The 18,914-nt window shown below is 34.0% G+C and overlaps 1 protein-coding gene across 1 annotated transcript in view; it reads right to left on the reverse strand.

Moving 5' to 3' along the window:
- The window catches only part of LOC100373717 (zinc finger protein 236-like), a 69,950-nt gene that overhangs the window by 40,111 nt on the left and 10,925 nt on the right, over positions 1-18,914 (reverse strand). Inside the window, exon 2 of the mRNA XM_085500428.1 lies at positions 1,734-2,110. Within this exon, the coding sequence (XP_085356554.1) occupies positions 1,734-2,110 (377 nt within the window). The remainder of the gene's footprint in view (positions 1-1,733; positions 2,111-18,914) is intronic.

Here is an 18,914-nt window from a genome sequence, read left to right on the forward strand (position 1 = left end):
ATTGTATGATGATTCAGCAAACATGACAGACAATACATTTCCTTGACATTTATGACAGAGTGCAAATAAATCAATGGATATCTACAGAAACTATCACAAATGAATAATGTTTTCTTTGAAAAACAATTTATCCAGAATTGATGTCATTTATTAACCAGTGAAAAACTATCAGAAGCATGAACATGAACTGAACACTGTGTAAACTGGAAACCTAGTCTGTACTGAACCCTGTGTAAACTGGTAACCTGTCTGTACTGAACACTGTGTAAACTGGTAACCTGTCTGTACTGAACCCTTTGTAAACTGGAAACCTGTGTAAGCTGGTAACCTGTCTAACCTATTGACAGAAAATTGTGTACATACATGTATCAATATATTGCACTATATTTAGAACAATTGAAAGGTACAAATTACCTTTTTACATAAGTTACAGTATAAACATATACACATGTACATAAATTTGATAAAGATCAGTTAAAACTTACAGGTATAATAATCACACAAAACTGCAAACACAATGTTGACATACACAGCTAATTTTTCAATTCAAATATTATTCTTTCAACTTATTGCGAACATTGTACCAGCCATTGTAACAATGGTGATTCAAGTGTTTCCCTTTAATAGGAGAAACACTCAAGACGCAAACTCAGTAATTGTGTTACACACTGTTAGCATTGCTACTCCAGCATTGTGACAATGTTACAAGCGGGAATACGTCCATTTATTTTACACGAACTGGCTGATACCCAGTAATCTAGCAGCGAGATTAATGACAGCGATGAATAATCTTGTTAGCTTACATTTTCATAGTAAGAATTAGCTAATCATCTCCCTGTCACCAAAAGACATTTGCTCGCCGAAAAAAAAAAAGCTTCTCTACTTCAAAACGACATGCATACTAAATTAACAACTTGGGTATATTAAAAATAAATCAGTTCTTTGTAATTTATTTCTGCATCGTATTCCTGATCCGGGATTATTCACATGGTTAGTATTCATGAGACGAATTGCGATGACACTTGACAATGTATCAGAGGGGTTTTCGTCTCGCCTTGAAAACTACACAGCTGGTGGCAGAGTCATTATTTTTTTTACCACTATTTAGCTTACAGGTATTTGTGTAAAGACACGAACACCCCGGTATACTCGTACGTGACTATCAAAACTCACAACCATAGGTAGATGAATGCCTCTTGCCGAGGTCACTGACCTTTCACAATAAGATAAATCAAATATTCTGCTTTGCGTAGAATAAATGTCAAAAGTAATTTCGTCTTTCAATCTCAGTCTACAGCACAGTAGGGAGGCTAGGGGGGGTTTTCATTAAATAAAGTCTATTTGCATTGAAAGCACTTGGGGAACTGGACTTGTTAAATAATTTAATACCAGCCAGACTTTTATTACTTCTACGGTTGTACTAGGTGGCTTCTTTTATTTGAGGGTGATAGCAATTTAAAAACCCTATTATCAATGAACACTGAATAAAAATTTATGTGATTTTCCAATTTGTAATCTGTGTTTAAAAGCATATGCACTTTAATAAAAACCATTAAAACATTACCAATAACACATCAGTAAGTGTTAGGTGTAATTAAAATCACACCATTAAAAAATGTATGTGAATATACTATAGAAGCGCCCCTATTACATTAAAATTGCAGGTGTACAAATTATATATTACAATACGATATTAAGACCTATAAGTAGACCGCCCATTCTACGATACCTACCTGTAGGTTAAACTCATCGCCACACTCACTGCACATCAAGTACTCTTCCTTCTCGTGCAACATAATATGCGCCTTGAGACTTGCAACACGTGAGAACCTTTTGTGACAATCTGGGCAGGTGAGACTATCAATACTATGTATCGATTTATGCAAGGTGAGGTTGTATTCGACATTGAACGACATGTCACACTGATCACACGGAAACGGCTTATCAAAGGCATGAGTCTTCTGGTGCTTCTTGTACTGGCTCCATCTCGCAAACTCTTTATCGCAGGAGTCGCATTTGTATGGCCCCCGCCCGGGGGATAGATTGGCGGGTAAGTCATCGGGATGTGGTATGCCGTCTGCTACTTTCACATTGTCAAGGGAGAGCACATCTGGAAATTAAAATAAGACAAAGAATTGTAAATGATTGTGATAGTCATTGGGTTCACCTTGCTTTGCCCTCAGATGCCATCTAATGGATGATCGAGGTGGAAGGATCAAGTCATGAAACTTTCAGCATGATACTGTGTCTACAAAACTAATGCATTATTCACGTTGAAACACAACTGGCTTTGAGCAAGCATATGTACTTAATTCAATCAGTTAAAATTCAGAGACGCCAACCTAGAAATAAGAGAACCCAACAGTGTGAGCGAACATTTTACGCAATGACTTTAGATATATTGTAATCCTATCTTGTTTGTTCTAAACATGTTTTGATTGGTCAAGAAGCTGTATCATATCTTAGACTTTAATCCTTTGAGCACCAAAGTCAACTTCCATCACCACTTTAATACGTTTAAATAAAATACGTTAAACTTCTCAAAATAATTGATAGAAAATTACTTGAAAATTTTGGTTGGAAAAACGTATATAGTTTTCAAAGGGTTAATGATACAAAGAGCTTTATATGGTAAAACATATACATGTTGTATGCAGAATACACACAATGTATTTTACCTATTCATATATCCTGCACAGAATTTACACCATACTGGTTCTGATTACGTAAAAATATGAATAAGTCATTCGAATAACAGGATGCTGCATCATCAGTGGGCGTGCAATAACGCAGCATGTCAAACATTGCAGAGGAAGATTCCGCAGTAAAATTACTAACTAATAAGCAGTGAGAAATTGTACAGCTACATGTACGTAATGTTCAAACAGTAAGCGCAGAGCTATGGACAAATACTGTATAAATCATCCACACCCCACTGTTATCACAAGGAAAATCACAAATTGAATTTTAGAATTTCAGGATTTTATGTGCACAACACTTTCGGTGAATGATATCAGCTGAATTTTAAAGATATGAAGAAAATTAAAAAAATGTTTTTGCCATTGGGCCATTCCAGTTTATATCTGCATTAGGCCATATTTTATTTAGTAGCCATAACTGCCTGGATTTCCAAAATTTGTTTTTCCATACTCGTCTGGATTTCCAGATTCTGTTTCTCCATATACAGTTGGAATTCCAGGGTATTTTCCCCATCATACAGTGCTGGAAATCTGACCTCATCAACGAGAGGGGGTGCAGATATAAACTGGAATGGCCCATTTTGTGCAAGCATTCAGAGTGACCCCAATTTTTCTTTTCAATTTCTAAACGACATGGACTCAATCAAATGAATTGTATAATTATATCCAAACCTCTGCAAAATTGAATAACTGCTGCTTTTGATTCACCCCAGGGTTTTATGCAACAGCAGAACAGACAACTATATGCCACAGTGTAAAATGTTAGCATACTTGTACATGTTACAGTTGAGGAACTATATGCCACAGTGTAAAATGTTAGCATATTTGTACATGTTACAGTTGAAAAACTATATGCCACAGTGTAAAATGTATAGCATACTTGTACATGTTACAGTTGAGGAACTATATGCCACAGTGTAAAATGTTAGCATACTTGTACATGTTACAGTTGAGACACTATATGCCACAGTGTAAAATGTTAGCATACTTGTACATGTTACAGTTGAGGAACTATATGCCACAGTGTAAAATGTTAGCATACTTGTACATGTTACAGTTGAGACACTATATGCCACAGTGTAAAATGTTAGCATACTTGTACATGTTACAGTTGAGACACTATATGCCACAGTGTAAAATGTTAGCATACTTGTACATGTTACAGTTGAGGAACTATATACCACAGTGTAAAATGTTAGCATACTTGTACATGTTACAGTTGAGGAACTATATACCACAGTGTAAAATGTTAGCATACTTGTACATGTTACAGTTGAGGAACTATATGCCACAGTGTAAAATGTTAGCATACTTGTACATGTTACAGTTGAGGAACTATATGCCACAGTGTAAAATGTTAGCATACTTGTACATGTTACAGTTGAGACACTATATGCCACAGTGTAAAATGTTAGCATACTTGTACATGTTACAGTTGAGGAACTATATGCCACAGTGTAAAATGTTAGCATACTTGTACATGTTACAGTTGAGGAACTATATGCCACAGTGTAAAATGTTAGCATACTTGTACACATGTTACAGTTGAGGAACTATATGCCACAGTGTAAAATGTTAGCATACTTGTACACATGTTACAGTTGAGAAACTATATGCCACAGTGTAAAATGTTAGCATACTTGTACATGTTACAGTTGAGGAACTATATGCCACAGTGTAAAATGTTAGCATACTTGTACATGTTACAGTTGAGGAACTATATGCCACAGTAAAACACAATGTTAGCATACATGTACTTGTATGTATTACTTTATGACAATCAGTAATTGTCCAATCAAAATTAAGTTTTAGTTTGAATTTCAATAGCTTTTTAACCCTTATCTTACAAGCCCTATGTACTTTTACATTGAACTTGACCAGGTACATTGTGTAAGAGTTAAAAAAGACATGAATCCTGTTTTCCAGCAAAAGCCCAACCCTTAACTATAATCACATCAAAGCAATCTAAAGCAGAATGTTCCCCATTTGTTCACAGTAGATAAAAGTACAGAACGAGGAATAAAGGCATATTCAAGTGTGTTTCCTATATACTCAAACAAGCAGCTGCAAATTACTAATCCACTGAGCTGATGTGAAGAGACAGCCGTACATGGTACACCTGTAGCATATCAGAACATCTCCACTCTGTAAATTTTAGTTTAAGTGTGCTCCTGGCAAATACGTAGGTGTACATGCATGTATATCGCAGTACACTTTTATGTATCTATTATTCTTTGTAACATAAGAAAGTGTTAATTTCAACAAGTACGCCTACATACATTCAGGTATAAGTATACGCTGCCCCGGATTGTTCACACACAATTTATTTTTCGTTGTCCAATATGTTTGAGACATCAGTACCAAAAAGCTTTATTATGCTGGAAGTATTGGGCAGACTAATGCCTATATGGAGTCATTATGTTATGAGATAGGAATTGTTAAATGTTATCACAATGTAAAACAAGAACATAACAAAACTATTGCATGGTACCTTGTGGTTGATGGTACATTTGTAGACAGTAATAAACAAATTCATTTCAAATTTTGGTACTAGTAAAGGTTCAGATCTCCTCATAAAACAAAAAGATATTACAACTGATGAGAGATCTGATAGCAAAGATGCATATTTGGCTGTATACGGAATCATTAAAAAATTACCTATTTTGACCATGAGAAATCTACTACTAATAGAAAAAACATTTGTAGGCATTTCATGTAATTTATATAATTGTGATGCATTTCGCAATAATTAAAATATCAATATGCTTTAATATTTTATTTAAAAATTTACTATATTGGAAGTGCTCAAAATAAGCCATACTTCAATAATTCAGAATATTATTTATGAAATTGTTGGCTTACATGTGCTTCTATTAGATATGCACATTTAAAAGAGCAAATACAGTAGAAATCTATTTTTGTGATTTCTTTTCAAAAACAACACAAAAGGGCAATCATATATACACAAAATGTGGATTATTAGGATTACGAAAAGTATCCTTTACATCGAAGATCCAGTCGTGAGATTAACACCATAACATTCAGACTAGAGATTTGCGGTTCAGGCAGGCTCTTAAAGTGTGCGTAATCCTACTTTGAATGGAAGCCCAATACAGAAATAGAAGCAACCTCAACTGTACAGTCTTGCACAAGAAAGACCTAGACTTTTCCTTTCATAGCTGTGGGGGCTCTGAAACTGTTCGCTTGCAGACATGTTGGGGACAGGCTTTAAAGAGCAATTACGTCACATACTTTACAACAGGAAGATGTAATCAAATGAACATCTCTAATAGTCATGCACACAAACCAAATCAATGAAAACAACATTATATACGATTAGAAAAATTTACAAATCCGTAATCTCAACAGTGCATAACAGCTTGTTATTTTTACCAGTCAAGCGAGAATAAATGTAATGTTGGATTCTTTATAAACTAGTCGCACACGATGGTGATTGAGTGTGTTCAATTTCGATAGCAGATGTACAGGTGAAAATGAAAACAGTCAATTTAAGATTAGACATTGCAGCCACATGGTATGCGCCAAATGGGAATGTAATTAATATGCATATGCAACCTTCACCTTAGAAGCCATGTATGCGTTGTTATTACCTAGCATAGCGTAATGAGAGGGAGTGGGTGGAACGATCGATTTCATAAAGTATCTAAATCTGATGCAACTATATTTTATTGTAACAAATTTCATATTGATTGCATTAAAGGAAATAAACTAGTAAAAGAATTGTGAATAATCTGAAAGTTTTCATGCGATCTTACATGCATGTTGGATATATACTTAGGGATGGACCAATTGAAATCAAGGGGACTAGAATATACATGTACGCGAGGTACTTTAGTTTTCACACCCATGCGCCTGAGACAGGTATTATTCGGGTAAGGTTGGTAAACATTAAAGCTTAATTGAAAATAGAAATTACATGCCCAATGGTCTGGTAACATTACTTCATAATCTACTTCAATAAAAATTGTTAAAATGCAATTGTTGAATAAAGTTGAGCGCCATTCTCCTATGACGGCTGACATGAAGATAGTGAAACAAAGAAGGCAAGTATTTAGAATAGTAAATTTAATTATGTGTTAATGGAATATTGAGTTTGTGTGGTGCTGAATGGGAATGAAAGTATTTTAATATGATCATTAATGTAGGGCTGCTAAAACTTGAAATTTACTTGCCCTTTTGTCGGGTACAATATTTCGAGAAATTTCTAACAATGCTTACAATTGTTTCTGGTTGTCAATAACTGACTTTTTTCAGGTAAGTCCAACCAACCAACCCCCCAAAAGCCCCAATCCCACCCCAAGATTTCATTGGTACAACCCTAAATAAAGTGTATACCGTACTTTATGGTTACCAGTAGCAGATTAACTGTCAGTAAAAGGTCTTTGGTGATTGGGTGAGGGTCACATGTCATCATTGGGCACAAATAAAAATACTTCCTTTGAATAATTCATGAGACATGCAAAAATCGTTTTTACAGTACTGAATTCATTGATTGTACAGTTACAGCTTAACAGTTTATGCAAATACAGTTCTCACATTATACATGTACGACAGACCATTTAATTTTCACCGTTTGCTAGTAGAAAATGGGTAAAACAAGCCATGCATGGCACAGTCCCCGTTAGTTATCAAATTTAAGATATATAGTTTTGTTTATAGTAATATAGCTGGAATATAACCATGTCAGGAATATGATTTTTTAACATTAAAATGATTGAAATTTGTATCTGATCGTCAAAAATGTACTTGTCCATATTGAGGGATATTCAGGCTCTGGAACAGCATTCAAAATCAGCCATTTTAAATACATGTATATATATATAACATGATGTATAACTAATATATAAAATTTGAATATAATCAGTCAAAGCATTTAAGAGATAAGGCTCTAGATGCCCAATCATTAAAATAAAATAGCCACCAGACAGCCATTCGAATCCGATCTGAAAAATAAATGATGTGCATCAGGAACCTGTAATGTCTAACATATGTACCAAGTTTGAACGAAATCCATATATAAATGCTTGATATTTGATGATTTTTTAGCACAAAAATGGCCACTATTTGGCCATTTTGAATAAGATCGTCAAACCAATATATCTGTCTATCTATGACATGATGTACATTGAATATTTAAAATTTGAACATAATCAGTGAAAGCAAGTCAGAGATATGGCACGAGAACCACATTCATTAAAACAAAATGGCCGCCAGTCGGCCATTTTGAGTCTTATCTAAAAAACAAAATTATTTGCATCAAGGTCCTATAATGTCTAATGTATATACCAAGTTTGAACAAAATCCATCTGTAAACAGCCGAGAAATGCTTGATTTTGATGATTTTTTAGCACAAAAATGGCCACTATTTGGCCATTTTGAATAAGATCGTCAAACCAATATATCTGTCTATCTATGACATGATGTATAATGAATATTTAAAATTTGAACATAATCAGTGAAAGCAAGTCAGAGATATGGCACGAGAACCACATTCATTAAAACAAAATGGCCGCCAGTCGGCCATTTTGAGTCTTATCTAAAAAACAAAATTATTTGCATCAAGGTCCTATAATGTCTAATGTATATACCAAGTTTGAACAAAATCCATCTGTAAACAGCCGAGAAATGCTTGATTTTGATGATTTTTTAGCACAAAAATGGCCACTATTTGGCCATTTTGAATAAGATCGTCAAACCAATATATCTGTCTATTTATGACATGATGTATAATGAATATTTAAAATTTGAACATAATCAGTGAAAGCAAGTCAGAGATATGGCACGAGAACCACATTCATTAAAACAAAATGGCCGCCAGTCGGCCATTTTGAATCTTATCTAAAAAACAAAATTATTTGCATCAAGGTCCTATAATGTCTAATGTATATACCAAGTTTGAACAAAATTCATCTGTAAACAGCCGAGAAATGCTTGATTTTGATGATTTTTTAGCACAAAAATGGCCGCCATTCGGCCATCTTGAATCAAATCGTAAAACAAAATGATGTGCATCAAGGTCCTATAATGTCTAATGTATATACCAAGTTTGAACAAAATCCATCTGTTAGCAGCTGAGAAATGCTTGTTTTTAATGATTTTTAGCACAAAAATGGCCGCCATTCGGCCATCTTGAATCAGATCGTGAAACAAATTGACGTGCATATGTATACTATCATGTATGATGTATGTGTGAAGTTTGATTGTGATTGGTCAAGGCATTTCTAAGATACAGGTCCTGACGCACGCACAGGTGCACGCACGTACGCACACACGGACACACGGAGGTCAAAACATAAGTCCCCGTTTACGGACTGCGTCCGAACGGGAACTAATTACTACAAAGCACTAAAAAAGTACTACAAATACTTATATTTAGCCCAGCTCAAGGTTCCAACTTGAAAATGAATGAAAACAAGCATATAAAAACCTGAACATGTTCCACGGAAACAGTGACATTGTGGTCACTCATATTTTTTGGCGGCCATTTTGAAATGGAAATTGGTCAAAATACATAAAGCTAAGGTTCATAACTCAAAAACAATATCAGTTTGTTTGTTTTTTTCTTCAGAATTTTAAATAACTAATCACATTTCAAGAAATGCTTCATGAAATTTTTGAAAGTTTGTTATTACATCTGGTCTCAAGGTCCCCAGTGAAATGTTCATTGCTACACAAATTCACAACATTTTTTTTTTAAATGTAAAGCACTTTTTATATTTGGCCAAGTGACTGCAAGTTTTCTCTTAATGCATTAATCCCAGGCTAAGGATAAAATCTAATGGTCAGAAAGGCTGCATAACCAGCAAGACCCAAATGAAAGAAAATTACACAGAACCAGGTGACATACATGTAAACAGATCGTGGAACATTTCTAGGAATAACGACGATAACGACAACAATGATGACAGACACAGAGTAGACATAATTCTTTTATTCTTATGTCTAGTCAAGCAAGATGAAATCAATTAATACTTTTTTTTTAAGCTTATACCACCCCTTCCACAGAAAGACCCTGAAAAACGCAAAGCTCAGAAGAACTGTGACAAAGGATGATATGAGAGTGATGCTGTTGGTGCAATCCATTAATGGGACAAGACATCAGGGTCGCTATGCATTTCCAGAAGTAGAGATGTCACTGCAGTCAGCAGCAGCGATATGACAGCAAGAAGATATAGCTACGAGATGTAAAATTTTATTCATGTCACCATGTCCAGCAGAATTCTCTTCAATTATCAGTAGAACTGTACAATATATTTATGATTTGACAGGCTTATATGAGCACTCTCATATTTTCCCTCTGACGCCTGTCAAACATAAATGTGTCAAGTAAAATAAAATAAATCATAAAGGCTTGGTTTTGTTTAGAAGATAGAAAATATTGAGAAAAACCATGAATGATCTAAATCTAGAATAGCTTTCATTCAGTTTTGGCTTTGAAATATAGAAATATTAATATTTGTCTATGATCGTGTAATTTTAAATATTTAATAAATCTAAAGTGTATTAAGCTCATATTCTACAACTCCTCTGGATGTACCATGTACACTTTTCATCACAAACAAAGCTTTTCAAATCAATCTTAAGAGTCTAATTTTCTTGTTTCACTTTTTGCTATTTTTAAATACATCAGCAGAAATCATTACATGTAATTCCAATTTGTTGCACTAAGCCCCTGTCAACTCCATCTCTCTCGACAGACTTGAATTCATTTAGCGACTGTAATAACCAGAAAACTCATTGAGAATCGCATACTTCAGCTTTCTGTCATTGTGTGTTCATATACGAGTGAAAAAAAAAAAAAAAAGACCGCAGAGAGCACTTTGGAGATTACGGCTTCTCATATAGTCTTATTTGTGAAATGCAATATCCAAAAGCATAAAAGGAACCCCTGCTGAACATTGTAATATTAGAAAATATCAACAGAATTTGATTCTGAGATATTTCTCGAGGTGAAAATGAGATAAAGCCAAAAAAGTGTTAAGTTCCATGACGTTGCAGGGCATTGTAAATGCTACTGTATCAGCTCTATTAGAATGCATCTGCTGATGATAGCCTGATAAAACATTGAAATTAGATGAATCACAGTGTGTGACACAAAATGACACAAAAATTCTGCTTTTATATTCTATGCTCTACAGCATACACCCACTATCAGAAGTACAAATCAGCTGGAATAAGCTTTTCAGTTTCCATTGGGGACAGACTCCCAAACAAATAAATACAGTATTAAACGGTTTAGCTGTCGCAACATGTTATGAGGCTACCATTAATATCCATGATAAATTATCATAGAATAATGACTTGGACTTTCAATAGGAGAAATACAGCACAGATTTAAGTAGATAAAAGTCACTACAGTCATATATAAAAGATAGTAGGAAACAAATTAGAAACACCTAAAAGTGATGTAATAATACATTTACAATTATTCCATAAATCTTTTTAGGGAGGATTTGAAAAAAAAAAAAGGTAATTCATGTGAAGTGGATTTTTCTGTGGTGTACTGACTTGAGATTAAAGTGTCCGTCTGATAAGTTGCCACAAGCTGCACTTAATGCTCATACATGCATTAAAAGTATGATATAATTTACAGCGTAGCAAATGATTGCAATCTTAAAAGCTTTTCCGGTTATGCAGGATGAAATAATATCACAGATCGTTACTTTGTCTGTCTGTCCAGAGATATGTTTTAAAATACATACCAATGAACAGGACATTTTTTTTTACCTTTCCAATAGCAAATACTGTGGAATACTTTATTTTCGCTGAAATTAATTTTCGCTGAAAAGACATTTTGGGCGTTTTGTATGGAATTTATTTTCACTGATTTTTGATGAGTTTAATGTGAAATATAGGAAAAAAGGTTTATTCGCTGGATTTTATTTTCACAGAATCATCCCTTCAGCGGAAATAGCGAAAATAAATTCCAAGCGAAAATAAAGTATTCTACAGTACTCCATTTTCCTTTGTTTCAAGTTTGTTTGTGTAATATGCATTTTTTGAAAAATGTTTTAACATTTTTTGATAAGGTTTTATTTTTTAATGAATAATTCTGTTTTCTTTAGAATTTTTAGTACAGATGTTCTTTCTTTAAACAAAGCCTGACCATAAATTGTTACTGGCCCTTGCCTAATTTGAGGTGAATACTTTGAGATGTGGGTGAGGTGTGTCATAAAATTCCTATTTTTCCTCGTGGTACAAATATTTCATTTTTTCTAGGTTCCGATGTCTAAAATAAGTACCGGTATTTGATGATTTTTTTTCTTCTTCATTTTAATTGATATGAAAAACATCATTTTGAGATGGCTGTTGGGAAATTTTCCACTCAATGACAAAATTCCCAATACCAACAAAAGGTATGTAAGGTAGATACATTTAATGGGGATCCGGAGTGGTGCCAAGAAAAAATAGTAAATTGAGTAGTAATGTGAGGAAAATAACACAAATTTAAAAGTGTCGGAAGATGAAAGTGTGAAGCAGAGAGGCTCAATTACAATTTGCATAGAAATTGTAAGGATATGATTACATTTTGAAGGTAATTTTAAAAATATATGATCTATTACAGTTCTCAAAGTGACTTTAAATCTCTCACGCACTAATGTTCCATAACAATGGATGCGTTGTGAAATAAGAAAGCCAGTCAGATGTATGAAGGATGAGACTTTTAAGTTTCGGGTAAAATACAGAGCAGACTTTCTAAATTTGGACAATTTTTCATGATATTTAAAGTAAACTCTATGAGGTGAATTCATCCAATCAAAGTTAGCGGCCCTGAAAGGGGTTAACATTAGGCACCAGAGTATTATTTATATTCGGTATATATTTTATTGAAATATGCATATGAACATTTAAATATTTGAACGTGAAGCATGTTTATTGAAAAATAACATTTTCAGAATTTTAACTTAAAAAAAAATGACTTCACTGAAATATCTATTAAAAGCAGTCAATACCTCCAATGCTCCAACTTTCAAAACATGTACACATATACAGTAAACAAAAATGTTCATGTTTTTTCGTTCATGTCACGCTACATTCAAAAATTCACAGATAATAGTCACCCAGTATTTTATTGAAACACAAGTTTCTGTTTTGTGTGTTGTGAAGCTTGTGATGCACTCAAATAAATAAAATCCCGGAGTTGGGCATTAGCTAATTTATTGAACAGACTAAGGTTACTATTGGTTGCTGCTCTGTAAATATTCAATATCCCTATCAGTTGCAGACCTAACCCTTTACCCCTGTATAATAAGTCATCTGCAATCTTTCCTTTCCTTACAGTTGGCCAATCAATATTTGCAACTGAAAAAAAAAAATTGGATGCCATTTCTTGTCTAATCAACTGCCTTCTAAATTGCTATTTTCTAATATGTTAATAAGAAAATAGCAATTTAGAACTCCTGCATGACATGAATTTGGGGTGAATTAAATAAATGCATTAAAAAAAAGTCATTTTAATACCTACCAAATATAAATGAAATCATTTTTTTTTTAATTTCAGGTATCTATATGTAATTGACGGAGTTTTGGACTCCTGTGGTGTTACCTGACAGCCAATTATGTCATTATGAATTTTATGCAAAATTAAAATTCACATTTCCTAAAATTGGTTTTGTTGCTAAAGAGATACAAATGAGGCTAGACGATATTTCCTGAATTCATGATCTGTGATGTCATTTAACATTAGGGGGCAGGCACATAATAATTCATACACATCTAGATCTCCCTGTATACAAAATGTAATTTTACTTCCCTGGATATTTATTTCTTTGCTTCGCAAGAAAGAAATATTTTGCAACTAATACATTTACGCTTACGCTGGATTTGCGAACAAAATTTCCCGCCAAAATCTTGCTGCGAAATTTTGAAGTTATTTTCTCTAACTTGAATATTAGAAAGACAAACATTATATACGTGGTCAACCTATACATGTTTATTTTAATCATCAATTTTAAATAGAAATGTCAATGGCACATCTTTGTGCAGCCCCACCCCCACCCATCCCAAGTCTGTGATCATCATCATAATTTAAGCAAGAGAACCAAGTTGAACATGAAAACAGAGTTGTTTTCTCACTAATCAAAATACAAGTAGATACTGATTATATTGATGCTTTTGCTTTTGTGTTGCCATAGCAACAACTTTCCTCTATGTGGCATTAGATGTGTTTTTTTCACTTATTGAGTAAAATGCAATTTTGACATCATTTTTGTTTCTTTACATTAAAAGACAATACAAGCAATTTAGAAATGAAAATTCAGAAGATGAAAAAAAACATTAAAAGTGAATGAATTATTTCAGAAATAAAATTGTCTGTGCATAATGAACTAGGAGAACAAGATCAAAGCGACAAGGGATTGGTTTACACAATTATGATGACATTATGCAGATTACTGTACCACGCTCGGATCAGGTGAAAAGCTTAGATTTACCCAATTTGTCATCGCATAGATTGGGCCAGAGTTGATAAAACTGTTTGCCAGCAATTAGATAAAATTGCACCCTTAACGTTAGCAACTAATGAAGAGAAACCACCTCGGCAGCAATCATGACAGAAAAAGAATTAACGCCATTGAGAGCAATGAAAAGAAAAGAACAAGTGAAATCAATAATGGACGTAAATATCTACAATATGAAAGGCAATTTTTTTCAGATTCAGATTCAATACCAAATTGATGAATCAAAATGCATTCAGTACTATGCATGAAAAGTGTATTCATGTTACATTAGGGAATTAAAAAAAATCAGTACTTTTAGTTTTATTTGTTGAGTAAAGATTTTTGGTCTTTTTTTTTTTTGCATAACGCTTACTTGAAAATGTATTCAACAACACAAGTGTTTGGCCGCCATGGTGAAAACAAATCATTAATTTAAAAGTTCTGAATAGGTGGTGGAAAATTTATTGATTTCCTCCCAATTTTGTCTTTTGCAAAACTAAATTTAAAGTAGTGACCCTTCCAAAAAAATGAAAAACTGGTAAAAATAAATTGGGAAATAATGTGCAATATTTTTATGTGTGCAAAGTATTTTCATCACAAATATCATAATACAGATATACATGTAATTTAAATTAGCATGGTAACCTCACCAACATGATTGAAAATATCTGGAGGGGGACACTGTACCATACAAAAATATATACCTTGAGTATCAATAAATAAAACATCTAAAAAAACTAAATATTGTGTTGGAAACCATTAAGTGTGAATATCAGGAAAGAGCCTGTGGTTGTATGAATATGAAGACAAGATTGGACAAGTTCAGTAACCATTTATGCAATAACCCCCTCCCCCCAGCTTGTAATAGTTATTTTTTTTTCTCTTAGATTGCGAAAATGTTAGAAGCAATTACCTTGTGACTTCTGAAAAAAACCTATGAATGGTGAAGCGTACTCCTCCGAGATATTAGACTAATCCATTGAATTCAGACAGGCGAGGGCAGGAGGGAATCCCAGGCAGGGTGAGGGTGGGTACATGGAATGACATTGACGATTCAGGGCACGTCACATATTCTATTTGTATTAATGCATGGACTGATAATGAATGACTACAAGGTATCAGACGCTGAGAAAAAAAAGAAAATATGTCATTCACAGAATTTACCCATCTTTGGAACTGTCTCTGCTATTCCCGCTCTTATTGAAATATGAATGAATGAAAAAGTCCATTAGCTTCTGAATGAAAGGGTCACAGGGTTATATGCGTATAATTCATGGGCATGGACTTATAGATTGGCTTGCTGCCAATATTATGCAACTTTATGTAAATGGTCATGTGTCATGCCCATCTGCTGCTATACCTTAATAAATACTCAATGATGAATCAACTCTCAAAAAGACAATTTTCTTATATGCATTTTTATGACAAGCTATGGCACATACCAAGAACACATTGCCTTCACAGAAACACAAATTAGTTATTGATCCAAACTTTATTTTACCGGTATTCGTTTTTTAAACAATCACTCTTAAAAAGTATAGTTTAATTTCATTCAAGTTGCAACATAAAAATAAAGTGTATTTTAAATTTAAATATTTTATATAACTGTGGAAAATAACAGCTTTAAAACAAAAGTAATAGCGAGGAACATAAATTATTGCTTTAAACCTGATCAGACAGGATGAATGATGATCCCTAGGTTAAGAAAAATTACTAAAATTGCATTCAGTTTTCCCCAAAGGCTACCTAATCTTGATCCATGCCTTCAAAAAACATCGTTGATACACTTTCCCACATTTCTCAAATCTTTATCAGATCTCTGGAGTTTATATTTATTATTTAAGGTGAGGACAACACGGTATACAGATCCTAGGAATTAAAACTAAACATTGTTTTCCACTACATGTATCATTCGCGACTGGGAAAGCGACAAAAGCCTAGGGAATTGTCTTGGTCTCTTGCCAGTAAAATATAAAAGATAACTTCTCTCCTTTTGTCATCAGCAAATTACACTATTTTACAAGTTTATTCCCAATGCAGTCACAAAGTGAAATTAACACTCCGCAAGGCAACAATGGTGCAAATATTGGGATTATTCCTGCAGACAAACCACCATGTTGACAGAAAACAATCAATTTTCTCTCCCCTAGAGTTCCCTAGTGTTTTAAAAATACCCTGGATATATTGCTCAAATTTTCAAACAAGACTGAATAAATTGAGAAGGTTATACGAAAGCAGAAAAACTTACTCCATCAAGGACTACCTATATGTCAATTTCAGTACGGAAACGTACATACAATACATGGAAACATTTTAAACTCTTCGGCACGTTCTGAGTAGAAGTGTAAAGATTTCATTCTCTAAATTCAATTATTCAACCAGAATACAGTAATGAATTTACTGAAACCCAATTTATTAAAAAAAAGTTGGAGAGGATGAATAGATTTAATAAAAACACTTTTGTGACTAAGGTCTTTTCAGCCACACATATACACACATAAGTGTTCTATTCAATTCAAAAATTAAAGTTACAATACCAGGGAGCTTAATTAACTGTTTGAGAAAAGCAAACAGAGAAACAAAACAGAAATTTAAAAACAAAATATACATTGTAACATCTAATAAAAATCATAGGCCAAGCTAAAAAAAATCTACAATCAGGCATAGACAAACAAAAAGATAAAAGTACCATCAGCGTTATCATCCACATGCCACATACTCATCATTCATTGATTCCGGGATCTTGGGATGATAGTTTTATGACGAGAGAAATAAAAACATTACCTGTTTTTATGTGCATAGAAGCAGCCGCGCTCATAATCCGCAACACCCAGCTGAGTGGGGCACATTTGATGCAGTGACATTGGAAATGTGGCGGGATCTCCACACTTTTCATCCAGCAGTCTACCATGATGCGCAGCACACTCGCTCTATCTCAACTCACTGATACATTGCTGCTCTGCACTCTGTGTAGATTATTAATGTTAAGTGACAACAAAGAGCGTAACCGACAACCTCATTTTCAGCAGTCACACACTTCGCACCAATTAGTTCAGCTCCTGATAGTTTAGCATTGTTCCTACCATCAGAAATAACTCTATTTCACCAGTCATCAAAGTCCGATAACCACTGAAGTGGCTTTTGTGTCAGGCAAGACGGTCGCCTGCAGTGATACACAAAAGCAATAAATGCGGCTTATTTATGGCTCACGCATGCTACCACAGGGGATTCTCCTGTCAACTCTTCTATGGGAATTTTTTACACAGATCGCAAAAGCTGCTCGGCATAAATTTATGCAAATATAACACTCGTCTCATTCTCCATGTTTCCAATGCAAAAAGCCCATAAATCATACAAGCCTTTTAAGAGTCTCCAGTGTGTCAGGAATATACAGCAGGGACATCAACTGATGATGCCAACTGTCAACCTCCAATGCGACTGTAGATTTTTATTTCAACTCTTTGAACGATTAGCATTTTCAGGCATAAAAATCAGAGTGCAAAACCACTTGTAAGCTCCTATGACATTATTATTCTCCTTTATCTTCCCATAACGCTATCTCGGGAAACGCCCCGTAATATTGATTCCAACCTATTTGAAGTATAAAGTAGCTTGTCTTGAGGCAGAAAAGAAACTAGGGAGTTCAGCGTATGACACAATATCCATAGATTTTAACCTTTTTTGCGACTTTCCATTAGAGCAAGGCTCTCATTAGTAAACCATGTTTTACATTAATATCTGCATCCAAGTATTAGAATCAAATTCAAGGTTTTATTTGTTAATATAGCAGACTGCATGAACGAAATGCTGGTGATGAAATTTTTACATGAGGGCTCTCTACGGTTTGATTTTTCAGACAGATGGGCAAATCAAGTTTTGTGTGCTTAATACACATTTCATAGTCATGTCTAATATTGTAAATTATTTTACTGGCACACTGCTTAGATCAAATTATCTTCATCTTCAAATCTTGTTAACTATAAGCATGGGTGAAAGCTTTAAAAACTCAACTATTTCTCTCACATATGAGGTTTTATTTGTATGGGAGATCAATATCTTCATTGCAACCAAACTTATAAATATTAAATGCAATTACCATATTTATATTATTTCATCGGGACGATCCATTATTTTGATAATCAATACAATCAGGAGACTGACTAACCTATTGTATGTAAAGTACCTTGAATCAACGTATGGCTATTTGTTAAAACGGGGCTCAATCCCTTGGCTACTATTGTTCTTGTTATTTGAATACCTAATCTGTCAATTGTTTCTCTTTATTTGCTTCTGGATTATAAAGACAAACTGAGAAATAAATCTAACCATGGAGGTAATACCTCCATGATCTAACTAACAACCTCACGCTTTAAAGCAGCTTACGTTGGTTGTCATTCCGGCTATGTAGCTAAGCATTATGAGAGAATTAAAAAGGGATTACCAATTGAAGGTAATTCAATATCTGACAATAGCTTCCATTCACTTGATTGCACATTTTCAATCAGCCCAGGGACAATACAGTGGGCCTTTAAATAACGCACTGCGATACAGGGCAATACATCAAACAGTATCTAATACTCCTGCTCAAACCTTTTTACATGTCTATTTATCATGAGTTGTGAACTATTTCACATCCAAATTTAAACTACATAGATCAAGTTGTAATCCTGCAAGTCAGTGTACTGTGAAATGTTTCATCACTAGACAATTTCTCGATTCAATGATTCAAGGGTGTCCGAAGACAAAATTACACCAA

The sequence above is a fragment of the Saccoglossus kowalevskii genome, chromosome 6, assembly GCF_978046115.1.
Source record: "Saccoglossus kowalevskii chromosome 6, keSacKowa6.1, whole genome shotgun sequence".
In the NCBI taxonomy this organism is placed as follows: domain Eukaryota; kingdom Metazoa; phylum Hemichordata; class Enteropneusta; family Harrimaniidae; genus Saccoglossus; species Saccoglossus kowalevskii.